At 41.9% G+C, this 15,062-nt stretch overlaps 1 protein-coding gene across 1 annotated transcript in view; it reads right to left on the bottom strand.

Annotated features, from left to right (window-relative positions):
- The window catches only part of LOC140917693 (heat shock factor protein 3-like), a 50,604-nt gene that overhangs the window by 15,918 nt on the left and 19,624 nt on the right, over positions 1–15,062 (bottom strand). The window contains exons 9-12 of the mRNA XM_073361004.1: positions 14,564–14,812; positions 10,847–10,952; positions 9,664–9,729; positions 8,189–8,252 (exon numbers count right to left, since the gene is read on the bottom strand). Coding sequence (XP_073217105.1) covers positions 8,189–8,252; positions 9,664–9,729; positions 10,847–10,952; positions 14,564–14,812 — 485 coding nt within the window. The remainder of the gene's footprint in view (positions 1–8,188; positions 8,253–9,663; positions 9,730–10,846; positions 10,953–14,563; positions 14,813–15,062) is intronic.

Here is a 15,062-nt window from a genome sequence, read left to right as displayed (position 1 = left end):
CCAAGTTAGATAAACAGCATGACAGCCATTGTGAAGCCCTGCAAGCTGCACATTTGTAGACATCCAAATAGTTTAAACAAAGCACTAAGAGCAGCTCACTACAAAATGCTTACAACTGAAGTGTTACTTGACATTGTAAAGCTCAAAACAGCCTCAGTATTTGCCAAAGACTGATATTGGCAAGTGCTATTAGGTAAGGAAAGCAGCTACCTCACCATATTTTGGACTTCAGCAGGAAGATACAGAGCGCTGAGAATGCTGCTTGGGATCAAAACCTGTAGTGAAGGACTATCAATGCCACCAGCAAGCCATACTAACAAGACTTGCAGGGATAAGCGTCACTCACAGTTGAGGACATTCTAGTATGCAGATGCAGACACAGCATTGCAGAAACTATGGCCGATAAGGACCTCAACCTCATCTCTCTGCTAGAAAGAGCCAAGAAAGTAAATCTGAAAGTGAATTAAAAACAAGTTGTAATTGTGGTTCACTGCAGTGTGATACAGGGTACACTGGTTGACCTCCCAAGAGCGCAAACCACAGAGGCAAGTATTGGACATGGTTACCTTAAAATAATGCAGCCATCACACGCAAAGAACTGGTGCCCAACTTTCCCATCCTGGCATGCTGTGATGTGAACAAAGAGGAATCCAAATAATGTGAGGACAGTGAAAAAGGGGTTGGTGCATGTCTCCTACAGAAGCTTTCACATCAAGATAGCAATCACCAAGGGGGGAGGGGGGAGGAAAGAGAGAAAAGATACACCCAAATTGAAAAGGAACACCTTGCTAGAGCTTCAGAATGAAGTCTATTATTGGAACAGAACATTTCAATTGTTCTTTTCAAAACGACGTTTCATTTTGAAATTTTATTTTTTGAAGAAAGAGGTTTTGATTTTCTCTCAACAGAATGTTCTGATCAACTGAAAATTCCACTTCACAGACAAATTTCACTCTCCCCACATTCAGATATAGAACAAAGATAAAACTTTCAAATCTGAACATTTTTAATTGAACAGAAAGTCCAGGTACCCAACAGCTCTAATGCTGTGTGTGCTGGGTAGAGTGGCAGCTACGTTAACAAGACAGCAGTTATTTGTCTGTCATCACATTGTACCAAATTCAGTGTGTCAATGTTGTCGCTCCTTGTTACTAGGAAATAAACCACATTAATAAGATGGGTGTCAAAATAGAAGGAAATACCCATGTAACTAGCTGTGCCAGCATTTCATTTCTCCCCTTTCTCCTGCAGTGTCCCTCAATTTAATACAGAGATCTTGACTTTTAAGAAAATCCAAATAAAAACAAGTGAAGGGACATGGATGGTTAAGGAGACTGTAAACAAGGAGAGGGTAGGGCAACGGCCCCTCGTAACCTACCAGATGGAGTCTTTCACCTTTGGGTCACAGCCATTCCAGGCAAAATGGGAACTGAAATCTGGGGAAGCTTGCTGTACCACTAACTGTATGGCATCACATCTGCCTATTCTCCAAGGCTGCCACACTAGGTCCTATCGTCCCTTGCATGAGAGGGCCTTCTGTTCCGGTGCTCTCTGTCCACCAATTCCAGTTGTTAAGAACATAAGAATGGCCATACTGGATCAGACCAAAGGTCCATCTATCTCGGTATCCTGTCTTCCAACAGTGGCCAATGCCAGGTGCCCCAGAGGGAATGAACAGAACAGATAATCATCAAGTGATCCATTCCCTGTCGCCCATTTCCAGCTTCTGACAAACAAACAGGCTAGGGATGCCATCCCTGCCCAATCTGGCTAATAGCCATTGATGGACCTATCCTCCGTGAATTTATGTAGTTCTTTTTTGAACCCTGTTATAGTCTTGGCCTTCACAACATCCTCTGGCAAGGAGTTTCACAGGTTGACTGTGCATTGTGTGAAGAAATAGTTCCTTTTGTTTGTTTTAAACCTGCTGCCTATTAATTTCATTTGGTGACCTCAAAGTTCATGTGTTATGAGGAGTAAACACCACTTCCTTATGTACTTTCTCCACACCAGTCATGATTTTAATAGACCTCTCTCATATCCCCCCTTCCTCATCTCTTTTCCAAGCTGAAAAGTCCCACTCTTATTAAGCTTTCCTCATACAGAAGCCATTCCATACCCCTAATCATTTTTGTTGTCCCTTTCTGAACCTTTTCCAATTCCAACAGATCTTTTTTGAGATGGGTCAACCACATCTGCACGCTGTATTCAAGATGTGGGCATACCATGGATTTAAATAGAGGCAATATGACATTTTCTGTCTTATGATCGATCCCTTTCTTAATGACAGGTTTCAGAGTAGCAGCCGTGTTAGTCTGTAGTCGCAAAAAGGAGTACTTGTGGCACCTTAGAGACTAACCAATTTATTTGAGCATAAGCTTTCGTGAACTACAGCTTACTTCATCGAATGCATTCATCCTTCCCTTTCTTAATGATTCCCAACATTCTGGTTTTTTTGATTGCTGCTGCACACTGAGTGGATGTTTTCAGAGGATGACTCGAAGATCTTTCCTGAGTGGTAACAGCTAATTTAGACCTCATCATTTTATATGTATAGCTGGGATTATGTTTTCCAATGTACATTACTTTGCATTTATCAACATTGAATTTCATCTGCCGGTTTGTTGTCCAGTCACCCAGTTTTGTGAGATTCTTTTGTAGCTCTTCGCAGTCTGCCTGGGACTTCACTATTTTGAGTAGTTTTGTATCATCTGAAAATTTTGCCTCCTCAGTTTACCCCTTTTTCCAGATCATTTATGAATATGTTGACTAAGACTGGTCCCAGTACAGATCCCTGGGGACACCACTATTTACCTCTCTCCTTTCTGAAAACTGACCATTTATTCCTATCCTTTGTTTCCTATCTTTTAACCAGTTACCAATCCATGAGAGGCCCCTCCCTCTTATCCCATGACAGCTTACTTTGCTTAAGAGCCTTTGGGGAGGGACCTTGTGAAAGGCTTTCTGAAAAATCTAAGTACACTATATCCCCTTGCCACATGCTTGTTGACCCCCTTAAAGAATTCTAGTAGATTGGTGAGGCATGATTTCCCTTTACTTCCACTTTTTAAAGGATGCTATTTTGTCTCTCACTGCTTTTTACTTTGTTGTTTAGCCACAGTGGCTCTTTTGCGGTTCTCTCTTTTTTTAATTTGGGGTATACATATAAGTTGAGCCTCTATTATGGTGTCTTTAAAGTTTCCATGCAGCTTGCAGAGATTTCACTTTGGCACTGTACCTTTTAATTTCTGTTTAACTAACCTCCTCATTTTTGTGCAGTTCCCCTTTTTGAAATTAAATGCTACAGTGTTGGGCCGCTGTGGTGTTTTCCCCACCACAGGTATATTAAATTAAATTATATTATGGTCCCTATTACCAAGCAGTTCAGCTATAATAAACCTCTTGGACCTGATCCCGTGCACCACTTACACAGTCCTTAAACAGGCTAGCTCCTTTGCACACCTTTTCAGAGTACTTGTGTAGGATCACCTGCTCACTGTCCCCCCTCTCATTCTCTTTCGTTGTACCTTTGAGCTCACTCCCCATTGTCATTTGTCCCACATACTTCATCTTCATGTCTTTGTGGCCCCTTCCCATTCCTGTCCTGGAGGCCATTGATCTTTCTGCGATGGAGCTCTTTCAGAGGTCAAACAGACAGACTTCCTTCTTAACATACTTACTCTTTTTTTTTTTTTTGGTGGGTGGGGGGGAATAGGAGAAGGGAAGTGGGTTAAACAAAAGGTCAGGATCTTACCCCAAAAGGGACTCCAGAAACGGAGTCCTTGAGTGGAACTGCAAAGACAGGAGGATGCAACAGCCCCCTGCAAGCTTTCAACACTTCAGAATTATCATCACTTGACAATGCATTGCCTTCTGGACAACCCTCCAGTGCAGTTTTGCAATATCATTACAATGTGCTAGTTTGTCACTTACACCACCACCTACAGAAACAAATACTCCACGTTAACCCTCATTACTTAAAAGCAGAATGCTAATGTCCTGCATCTGCTGGAAGCTGATAAGACTCGCTTCATTTTTGCGGTTTCCATAATAAAATAAATTTTCCCTAATCACGTGCAAAACATCTCAACACACAAGTTCTAATCCCAGGTTGGTCCCACACCAGACCAACTCTGCTGCAATTCTTTTTTCCTCCCAAGAACACATTTTTACATGCGAAGTAACAAAAGGCATGACAAACTTGGTACTGATTCTACAATCCCAGAATTCAATTACTTCAGCTCATGTTCCTCCCTTGCTACCCACCCTCCCCACATCCAGTATATGCTGGTGCCAAGAAGCTTGCACAAGTTCACACGTTTCCAAGACGTCATCACCAACAAAAAAGCTGTCAGCATTTTCTGTTTCCATTTTTAAACTTAGGTTTTTTGGCTCAAGCTTTCTAACCACAGTCTCAAGAAAATAAAATGTGGAGAAAAAAAAAACAAAAAACAAACAAGACATTAACTTGATCTAAACCCTCTGACTGAATAAATGCTGGCACTGCTAATGCAAGGTACATTCATGATGGGAGATCTCAAGAGAGATCAGTACAGGAAGTGAAGATGTTCTTGTATCATTTTGATTTGAACATCGACATTTCCTGAACTGTGTGGTTTGAAATTGCACTAGAACGGTCTGGTCTGTACTATTTTGCTACTTCTGGCTAAATCTAGGGATTGCAAAAATCTGTGAAAATTGAACTAAAACCAAAAATCAACCAACCAAGCTTTTTCAAACCCAAGAAAGAGTTTAATGGGCCAAAACCTTTCTAAAAAGAGCTTGGGATACTGCACACCTAACAACCAGCAGTTAAAAAGATACAAACATGAACCACCACCTAGGTAGAGGACAGTTCAAAATGTTGATTTAGGCCAGTCCTTTTGTAAGTTATGCAACCTTTAGAAACAGCCACTTCCTCATTTAACTCAAGACTCTGAGAACAGGAGCTACAAACCACATTCCGACAGGCTAGAGTTGCAAATTACTCTATCTGGTGTCATTAGCCACTATCCAAATAAATGTGGAACAGTTGTGTTTAGGCCTATCAAACAAACAGCTCGGGTTCTTGATCAGGCAAACACTTAAGATTCAGGATATTATAGAGTGTTGGGAATACAAGTTAATTACAAACTTAACACAAAGTAAAGTTATTTCACAGTAATTGTGATTCTTTCTAATGGAATTACATCATATTATTGAATTGGTTCTTTGTCTCTGGCTAGCTCCCAGCTGTTTTGCTGGTTCAGGATATTGTCCGTGTAAAGACTATGAGCCACATCCAGCCTGAGCACAAGCAGGTTAAAAGTTTGCTATCAATGGAAAATCATTCGGTTATACCAGCAGCTAAATGTGGCTCTCTACATCATAGCTGATCACAGACAGTGGCCAGCAGCAGAGTACAGGATGGTTATTTCAGGGCTCAGGAGAAAAATATTTTTGACACCACCCTTGTTTCTTAATATCCAACATGGGAACTGTTTTAAAAGGTGCTGAATACGTTATTTTTACAGGAGAAAATACAGTCTTGTAATTATAACCCTTAGGAAGAGATTTGGGAATAGAGGACATCGGCTAAGGACAAAGTTCTGCCAAAGATGTGCAGATTTCTCAGTACACCATGCCTCAGATGTAGGTGAGGGCAGAATCAGGCCCAATGTAGGAGTGCAGTTGCACGAACAGGGAGATATCATGAGTGGAAGAGAGCAGTGTACAGGATTTTTTTTTAAATTAGTGAAAATCACCATGTGGCTCTTTCAGTTTTGCCCCAAGTGAGCCAAGGCAGAGCTCAAAGTTTTGTAACAGGTGCAGGAAAATGTCAAACTGTGCTCTTTGCTCAGGCAAGGTCAGTTTCTGGACTTTGTTACCTTCTGGACTTCTCAGATCCCCAACTACTGAGGTCAAGTGACCCATGCGTGTGTTATGTGCAAGTTACACCAGAGGAGCTGCCATGTATTGTGCACAAGAAATCAGTTAACTAGCAGAACACTTAAGAACTCTGGTCAAGGGATGATTGTTAGCTTACTAAAAAGTAATATTCCATGTTAAAAATACTGTTTTCTATAAGAAAATAATCTTGCCTATATTAATACCTAGGGGCAAATCTAACATTAGAAAAAAGTTACACAGGCAGATGCAAACAATTGTAGCAACAGACAAACAAAATATATTCCATCTTTTCAAATGTTAAAAAAAAAAACTAGTTCTAACAAGAGACAAACCACTTAATGAAAGAGACTCTCAGAACAAGTCCCATGTTGGAATATTCAATAGGATGTGACAGGACACCTAAAAAAAAAATACAGCCCAACTTTAAAATAGGATACAAATCTCCCTTTTGCAACAATATAAATTTTTTTACATATTACAGTGCAATATATTTGTGACATTTGCTCCTCTTCCAAGGGCCTTCAGTGCTGTGCAGTTCTTGTTTCGACATTGCTTTCAGCTTCTTGCATGAACTGCTCTTGCATTTTTAAGAGACCTTTCATTTCTTTGCATATTAGGCCCGGGGGGGTGAGGGGGGGGCAGGAATAGAAGCTTCTCGCTGAGCCTTGTACCATCTCTATATTTTAGACAAGGAAGCTGACAGATTTTGTACAAGTTCTCAAGCAGTTTCTATCTCAGAGGCCTCTTCTATAAAGTTAGCAACAGGACTGAGAAGCAGGAGGGGAAATAATTTATACTCTCCATTTCCGTCTTCCGAGAGCAGAGGCTGATCATACAGTTCCAATGCATCAAGGGATTCAGCCTGGTTTGCTGGAGCTGCCAGTGGTGAAGCTGCTTCGTTACTTGAGGGAAGAGAGAGAGCGGGTTTCTCCTCCAGTGAGGACAGGAGAAGATCTTTAGGATCCTCTGTCTTCCCTACACCTTCAACAGAAGGCAGTTCTTCGAATAACGAAAGCAGAGGGTTTCCCCTGTATTGTATCAGCTGCATGTCTGTAAGGAAACAGACATTCTAAACTCAGATTCATGACAGGTGTGAGAGCAAGGAGGTCTTATTCAAAAAGGGAAATGGGGTGGGGGGAAGAATTGCTTCAGAAATTCCTTCGCTTCAGATATCATAGAGGTAAACTACCTTTGACCAGCTGTGGGCCAGAAACAAAAAGGATCCTAAGGACTGCACTTAAAGCTTGTGTGAAATGAAGCAGACTTGTCTCCCTTCATCTTTAGGCTGGAGACAATTTGTGGCTGCTACATCACAAATGCATGCAATTAACTTTTTCCAGAATAGCCTGCCCTGACCACTGTAAAGCTATACAAATGGCATTCACCAGCCTCTCAACAACTTACCTCTCCTCATTCTGCTGCTGTTAAAAGTTCCCCTCTTGTCACTCCAAAGATTATTTCCTCTCACTCAAATCCCCTCAGTGGCTTCCTGTCTTTACACTTCGGATTTAAGGTTCAGCCTTTCCTTATCACATAGTGCCCTGAAGGCATTATTGAATCTTTCCTGTACTTCCTCCTACTCTGCTTCTAGATCCATACACTTGGCTGCGTCTTTACAACTGCTCCAATCTCACCCATTGGCCACTCCCCAGCTTGCACCTTTTGCCATGCTGCATCCTCTGTTTGGAGCAACCTCTCACATCTCAATATGCCTCCTTTCATGAAGCCTTCCCTTGCTGTCGCCTCAACCACCTTGTGTTTGAGGCTCCCTTGCATTTCGTATTCATGCCTGAAGTAGAGTGCAATATCATCGGAGCTGGGACCTCATACATTACATGAAGCTGTATGTACACTTACCACGCTCCATAAATAAAGCGGACAGAGCATTACATTCTGGGAGCTGCAGTCTATGTGGGCCACACCGCCACAGTAAAGGGGGTGCAGCTGTGAACCACACTTTGAAGCTCTCCGAATTCCACTTGCTCCCACCACCGCAAACAGAATTATTTAAAAATGCAAAGTCTCCTTGGTAACATTAACACATGGCCAAGGGAGATGAGGAAAAATTAAATCCAACAGCTAAGATGATGGTGCTATATTAAATCCTTAAGGGCTTGACTCAGCTCCCATTAAAGCCAATGGAAAGTCAGGGTCTTAAACAGGAATTGAACTGGGCTCTCAACTATGGAAGTGAGGTCATACCAACACAGGTTGGGAAAGCTAAATTCAAACCCCAGTGCTGTATTTTTAGGGTGGTCTAAAGACTCTGGGACAATTCCCAGTTTTCCCTGCTGCCCACCTTTGTTTTCTGTTTCCCGCTCACTTGTTCTTAGCTCTTCAACACTGTCCGTCAAGTCCTCAATCTAGAGAGGAAGTGAAAACAAAATAAAGGCAGCACATTTAGCAATAGAGAATTTTTAGACTCAAATATTATTGGGACTTCCAGCTTTCTGTTGTTAAGTTACAGAGTCTGAGGGTGGGGGTAGTCATTAACTAAAACCTCCACCAAAAAAAGGCCAAAATGGCATGCATGCACTCTCTCACCCACCCCTCCCTCCTTTCCATTACTAATCTGCACAGCCCTGACTTTAAGGACTGTTGCTGCTTGTGAGGGTGAAAGCTGGCAGTGCAGCAAATAAGAGCTTTCAGGAGCTTCTTGTAATTCAGGTAACTAACATTCCCTGTACAGGTTTGCTGCAGTTGGTTTTTAGCAGATGTTTCCCAGTAAATATTGATCTCACCCAAAACCAAAAGCTCTGCTAGCTCTTTTATTCCAGCAGTGCAGACCATGAAAAGCTGTTTCAATGCTTACAAATTAAATCACAGCTGATGAAAGCTGCCAGCATTTTACTCTGATTAACGTGATCCAAAGCAGGCTGACAGAGAAGCGTATTTAACTAAAGTATATTGTTTCAAGATTTGTAAAATCAGAAGCCATATTTTCCACCAGTTTTCTGTTTCAAGAGAGGAATTTAAGAACTGGATTAAAGAACAGCCATGTTCTTATGTCTCCCTTTAGGAAGCTTCTATGGAGGTGTGTTTGGGAGAAGTGTATTTTATTCAAGTTTTTACATCACTATGAAGAACTGGTGTCAATTCTTAATGAAAACAAATATTCATCAATGCCCCATTTACAGAGTTGAGTGAATAATTCATGAATATATGAACTGAAAGTATTTCTGACTAGGTTTCCCCCTCCCCATTATTCCCTACCTCTATTGACAAAAATCAAAGAGTACGCTACCAAAGGCAAAATGAGAATGGGTGAAAAATGTTTTCCTAAATAGGTAGGAATATTACAAACTTTAAGAGTCAGAGGGGTAGCCGTGTTCGTCTGGATCTGTAAAAGCGGCAACGAGTCCTGTGGCACCTTATAGACTAACAGACGTATTGGAGCATAAGCTTTCGTGGGTGAATACCCACTTCGGGCATTCACCCACGAAAGCTTATGCTCCAATACGTCTGTTAGTCTATAAGGTGCCACAGGACTCTTTGCAAACTTTAAGAGGACACTCAAGACAACTTTCTCTTACTTGCTGCACATAGTAACACCTGAGATAATTCAAATAAATCTAAAGTTCAAGCTCCCCTCCCCCCCATTTCTGCTCTTCACTCTCTTTGGACAGTGAAATAAACTAGAATGGCAGTTTTCATGTTGTATCTCTAATTAATTTCACTTGTCACATAGACAACTTGTTGACTAGGGTCAAACAAAATTCAGCTCCTTCAATACCTTGTCAGTCCTTCCCACCACAAAAATTCCCCAACACTTACATTTTCCATATTGGATGAAGCATCTGTCAAGTGTGTGTCCAGGGCTGGCAGCTCAGGATTGAAAGTCTAAAGGTAAAGAGAAAGAACATACTATATAATATATATTTATGGGGGAAAAAAATCACAAGGACACACATAGCATATGCAGGTTCACAAAGGAAGGGGGGAAAAGGAGGCCAGACAGATTGTGGAGTCCATTCCTCCCCTCTTCAATGGAAGGACACCACCTTTAATAGAGGATGTGTTACATTCAACAATATATAGGGCCTTCCATTTGAGAATCTAAGAGCACCTCATAAGCTTCAGAAGATGCCTGCGAGACAGATTAGTATCCTCCACAATTTACAGGAGCAGAAACTGAGGCACATAGGCAAAGTGTCTTGTCCAGTATCAGAGCATGACAGCAAGAACCGAAAAGAATTCTGATCTCCTATGCCTCAGAACTGTACTGTTGCTAGAAGATGCACCTTATAAACGGATGCTGCTCTTAATCTCAGCCAAAAGGCCCAAAATACTCACGGTCTTTTTTTTCCCCAGAGGAGCTGAGCATCCATAATTCTCACTGATTACAATGAAAGTAGCAAGTGCTCCGCTGCACTAAAATTCAGGCTGTTAGTTTCTTGCATCTTCTGTTCACTGTAGCCCCTCAGGACTTTCCAGCCAACAGATACAAGAAACAGATCGTAACAATGATGCAATGGAAAGTCCCATCTCAGTTTAACATTACACATCTGACCTGATAAACCCTACATATAGTGCCTCTAAAGGCAGTGAACACCAACCAAAAAAATATTTAAATGCTGCATCATCTCCAATTCCTCAAGAGTTAGGGCAGCAAACACAAATATCTAGTGGGTACACAGGCAACTAAGGCATGGCACGAAGGGAGAATGTTCTTGGTTATCAGTCTGTGATGCTAACAGGCATTTATATTTTTATATATAAAAATAGGCATATATTTCTTGTTCCATGTAACACGGGGACGTGTACATGAGGGTAACAAACCATAAGATGGTCTGATAGGAGTCCCTACAGTGACTATTTCATTCTCTACATCTGTATTTATGAGGATCTTCTCCTCTACACACACCTATGGAATAAAAGCCAACAGGAGGAGAAATAATGTAACTGTTTCAATTATTACATCTGAGAAATCAAAGTGTGCAAATAAGGAGACACTCACATCACTAAAGGATTCAGAGCCAAAGTTAAATTTCTTCCCAGACAGCATTGCCTGGAGCTCCTCAAGACTGGCATCAATACAATTCAGAAAATCCTGAATCTCTTCCCTAAAAGAAATAAAATGACAATGTAAAGCAAGATGCATCAGAAAACAAGACATGTGGACTGTACTGCAGGCTGCGAAGAGTCCCGGGGATAATCTAGTGGCCCAGTGATAGCAGGAGAAAAATATGAAATGGTCAGGACCCACAGTGGGCCACTGCAAGTACAAGGTAGGTCTCATTTCCATGCCACAGACCCCATTAAACTGCAGCGTTGACACATACAGCACTGTTTATCTGTCAGATAGTCTTCCTCCTCATGCCAATATACCAATACCTATTGCATCACAAAGAAGCGGGAAAACCATCTTCGATTCTCCCCCTTTCTGCATGTATTTTCCTCTCATTTTTAAATTTCTTCCAAATACTCTCAGGATCCTTCTGTGGTCTGAAATACATGAAATTTCTCTTTATTTTATTCAGGATGAGCAGCTCTTGCCTTTTAAACAACAGTGCTGAATGCAGCATGGGAAAGCAGGTCTGTATGGTTACTGCTTATGTTGTAACACAAGCAACCAGATTCTTGCCAATCTGTACCTGCTTCCTATGGTGGCTGGCAGAACACAAAGAGCCTGACCTCAAATGGAAAGGAAATGTGAAAATAATGCCAGCTAGAATGTAAGCCAGAAAGGAGACCGACTGCAACCCCTCACTGTACACTGAACTACTTTCCACAATGGAAAGATAGATAGATATACATACACACACACACACACACGCACACACACAGCTAAACAAAACTATACAACTGCAATGCAATACTCCAGGTCTTGAGTTCTCAGTGAGGTGATATCCCACTGGATATTGGGGATTTGCACCCACCACTCCAACAACTGTGAATTATTGCTGCTATTCATCCCTGAAGGATAGCACTAAGGTCACTATGAAAAGGAGTTAATTAGACATCATTTTTCCAGTAACCAATCTTGTCAATATGGCTGTCTCTTCTTATGTAACAGAATAAAGGCACATTCAACCTAAAGCAAGAGTTAATTATAAGAGTATGTGCTGCTAGAGGACTGGATGGCAGAGAGACTATCACCTCTAAGTTGATCCAAACCTAGCCTATGTCAGTAGTGACCAACAGTCACTAATGGTTTTCCACATGGCTTATGTGGAGCTAGTCTCAGTCCAGCTTCTATTGGATAGGAGTCCACATTAGATAAAAAGAGAACCCACAAAAATGGCACTATTTGGTCCCCTTATTTGCAATCCCAGCTAAGGCTGAATGGACCATTGAGAATTAACTCTCCAGCTGCTCCAGAACTTGGATGTGTAAACCTTCATGGTCATTGTCACTGAGATACCTGTTCTGTAGGATAAGAAAGCACCTCAGTTTGTGGGGCTGATCAGCCTAACCTCTTTTCCCAGCAGCATATAAATTCACTGCTGACAGCCTCAAACCCCTGCCAGAGGCAAAGGATTTTTTGGGGCGGTTGGGAGAAGTCCAGCTAGATGTTTATTGCTCCCCTCATGTATGCTAACATTCACTTTTAGAATAGGTACTTGCCATGTTATAATATTGACAGATCCAATTAAGTTAGAGATTTCTACCCAGAATATACAATGCTCAGTTTCAGGAAATGAGACCTATTTCCACTGGATCCTGCCAAGTAGTATTAAGCATCACCCTATTCTCGGGCTTATTTTGAGAATGCTGGCACAGATGGAGAACAGACAATACCTGCTTTCCATTAGCCACACATGACCAACAGCTTTCTGTATGATACAGAAGAAAAAAAATTACTTTAGAGGTTCCACCTATTTTTTTCCTTTGAAACCTTGAATAGTTTGTGAAACAATAACTCAAACCACTTATCAATTTGAAGACAGAAGAATTGGTGTGGGTATGTTACAAACTATTGTGTTGAGGAAAAGCTTTGTTTGTTTTTTTTTAAATTTAAGAAGTGATGCAATACTGCTATCCTGTCTTGCAGGGTTTACTGAACACAGCCTACTGCAGCATTCTCCTTACAGCTGTCACATGCTTTTTTTGCCTGGGCTGTCGTCTCAGAATGTTTTGATCACATGTATCATAAGGTTGATCTGAGTGTTGTTTTGGACAGTTACTCCTTTTCCACGAGGGCTCTTTCATGCCAGATTCCATTCAGTCCTGTTCAATGTGTATGAGGAGCAAGTGAAAGAGATAGCGAGATTGATTTGGGCTGGGATGCCATCAGGATACTAGAGACACAGATCTGTGTCTAATATTCCCATCAGATCCAGAGGGTTTGGCATTTTTTACTTTCCTAGTGCTTGACTGAGAATGGCATTTGGAGGGGAACAAATTGGCTAAAGCTAACTCTGAACAAGATGCAGTATATGATAGAGGGTTGCAGGCAAAGAATAGAAGTGTATGGTTCCTACCACAACTACTCTGCTCAAGGGATTTGCAGTTGGAGAGTACTTGCATATCACCAGTTACTACTAGCAGCAGTGATAGATGAAGACACCTGCTTTCACTTTAAAGTATTCAGGACCATGTCTCTTTGATCTGGACTTCACGAATGCTGTGCATACCTTTGTGACTTGTAGACTGGATAACTGCAAATGCTCCACAGGGAGCCAGCTTACAAATGTCCCTTAGAGTAGGTCTATACTACCCACCAGATCGGTGGGCAGCGATCGATCCAGTGGGGGTGGGGTGTCGATTTATCACATCTCATCTAGATGCAATAAATCGACCCCCGAGTGCTCTCCTGTTGACTTCTGTACTCCACTGCTGTGAGAGGCACAGGCAGAGTCGAAAGGGGAGCAGCAGTCGACTCACTGCGGTAAGTTGATCTGAGAATGCTGACTTCAGCTATGTTATTCACGTAGCTGAAGTTGCGTAACTCAGATCGATCCCCCCGCCCCTCAGTGTAGACCAGGGCTTAGAAACTGTAGCTGCCTGCCTGATAGCACCAGCTGCATGGAACTATTACACAAAATCTTCAACAACTCCACTGGCTTTCTGATTTCTTCTTGGTGCATTTCAAGTTGCTGACTCTGATTTTTAAAGTCCTACCATGTACAGCATGACTCCTGACTAGCAGGAAGTCTGCCTCTCTCTCCACAAACTGCCATGGTAGTTGACAGCTGGGCCATTTGAGGGGACAGTCCTGAGATTTTTAGTATCCGGAGGGCATGCATTCTCTGTGAATGACTCACAGCTCTGGAATTCACTCCCCCTAACCTAGTATAGATTGTGCTGACCTTCTACATATGGAGCAAGACCCATCTCTTTTCCAAAGCTTCTGAATGAGGAGTGGGGTCTCTGGGTGAAGGATAGCTCAGTGGTTTGAGCATTGGCCTGCTAAACCCAGGGTTGTGAGTTCAATTCTTGAGGGGGCCATTTAGGGGATATGGAGCAAAAATTGAGGATTGGCCCTGCTTCAAGCAGGGGGTTGGACTAGATGACCTCCTGAGGTTCCTTCCAGCCCTGATATTGTTTGTATGTATGTATGATTAATGGAGGGAAGAGAGGGAGGTCTAGGCTTTTCAAAGGTATTTGCTGTGTTCCAATATGTACATACATCTGTAATTAGAAGCATTTTATAAAATTAACACAATGTAATGTCACAAAAATACTAGTATATAGGCTAGTCACCAGAATCAAATATAAAGATACTTTGTACCTCTCCAGAAAAGCATCGCTTTGAGTTGTGGAGTTGCTCTCATTCAAGATGGAGTCAATCACTGATGCAGGATCTTCAGGAGCATTAACTTGAGTGGTATGCAGCTCTACAGCATGATTTCCTACTGCACTGGACTTGAAAGGATTGTCAGCAACTTGGGCTGGATAGTCTGGTTCTGTATGACTTAACTCAATGGGCTGTGATGCTTCATAGGCAGGCAGATCATGTTCTTGAGTGGTCTGGAGCTCTCTAAGAAATATAAGACACATAATGAAAAGTCTCAGGAGAGCTCAGCTACTACAATACTTCATAAAAACATAAGAACATCCATAATGGGTCAGACCAATGGTCCATCTAGCCCAGTATCCGGCCTTCAGATGCTTCAGAGGGAATGAAGAGAACAGGGCAATTAGCGAGTGACTGATTCTCTGTTGTCTAATCTCAGTTTATGGCAATCAGAGGTTTAGGGACACCTGGAGCAGCGGGATGCATCCCTCAC

The sequence above is a fragment of the Lepidochelys kempii genome, chromosome 9, assembly GCF_965140265.1.
Source record: "Lepidochelys kempii isolate rLepKem1 chromosome 9, rLepKem1.hap2, whole genome shotgun sequence".
Classification (NCBI taxonomy): domain Eukaryota; kingdom Metazoa; phylum Chordata; order Testudines; family Cheloniidae; genus Lepidochelys; species Lepidochelys kempii.
Note: the sequence above shows the minus strand (reverse complement) of the source record. Positions and strands in the feature narration are given on the sequence as shown.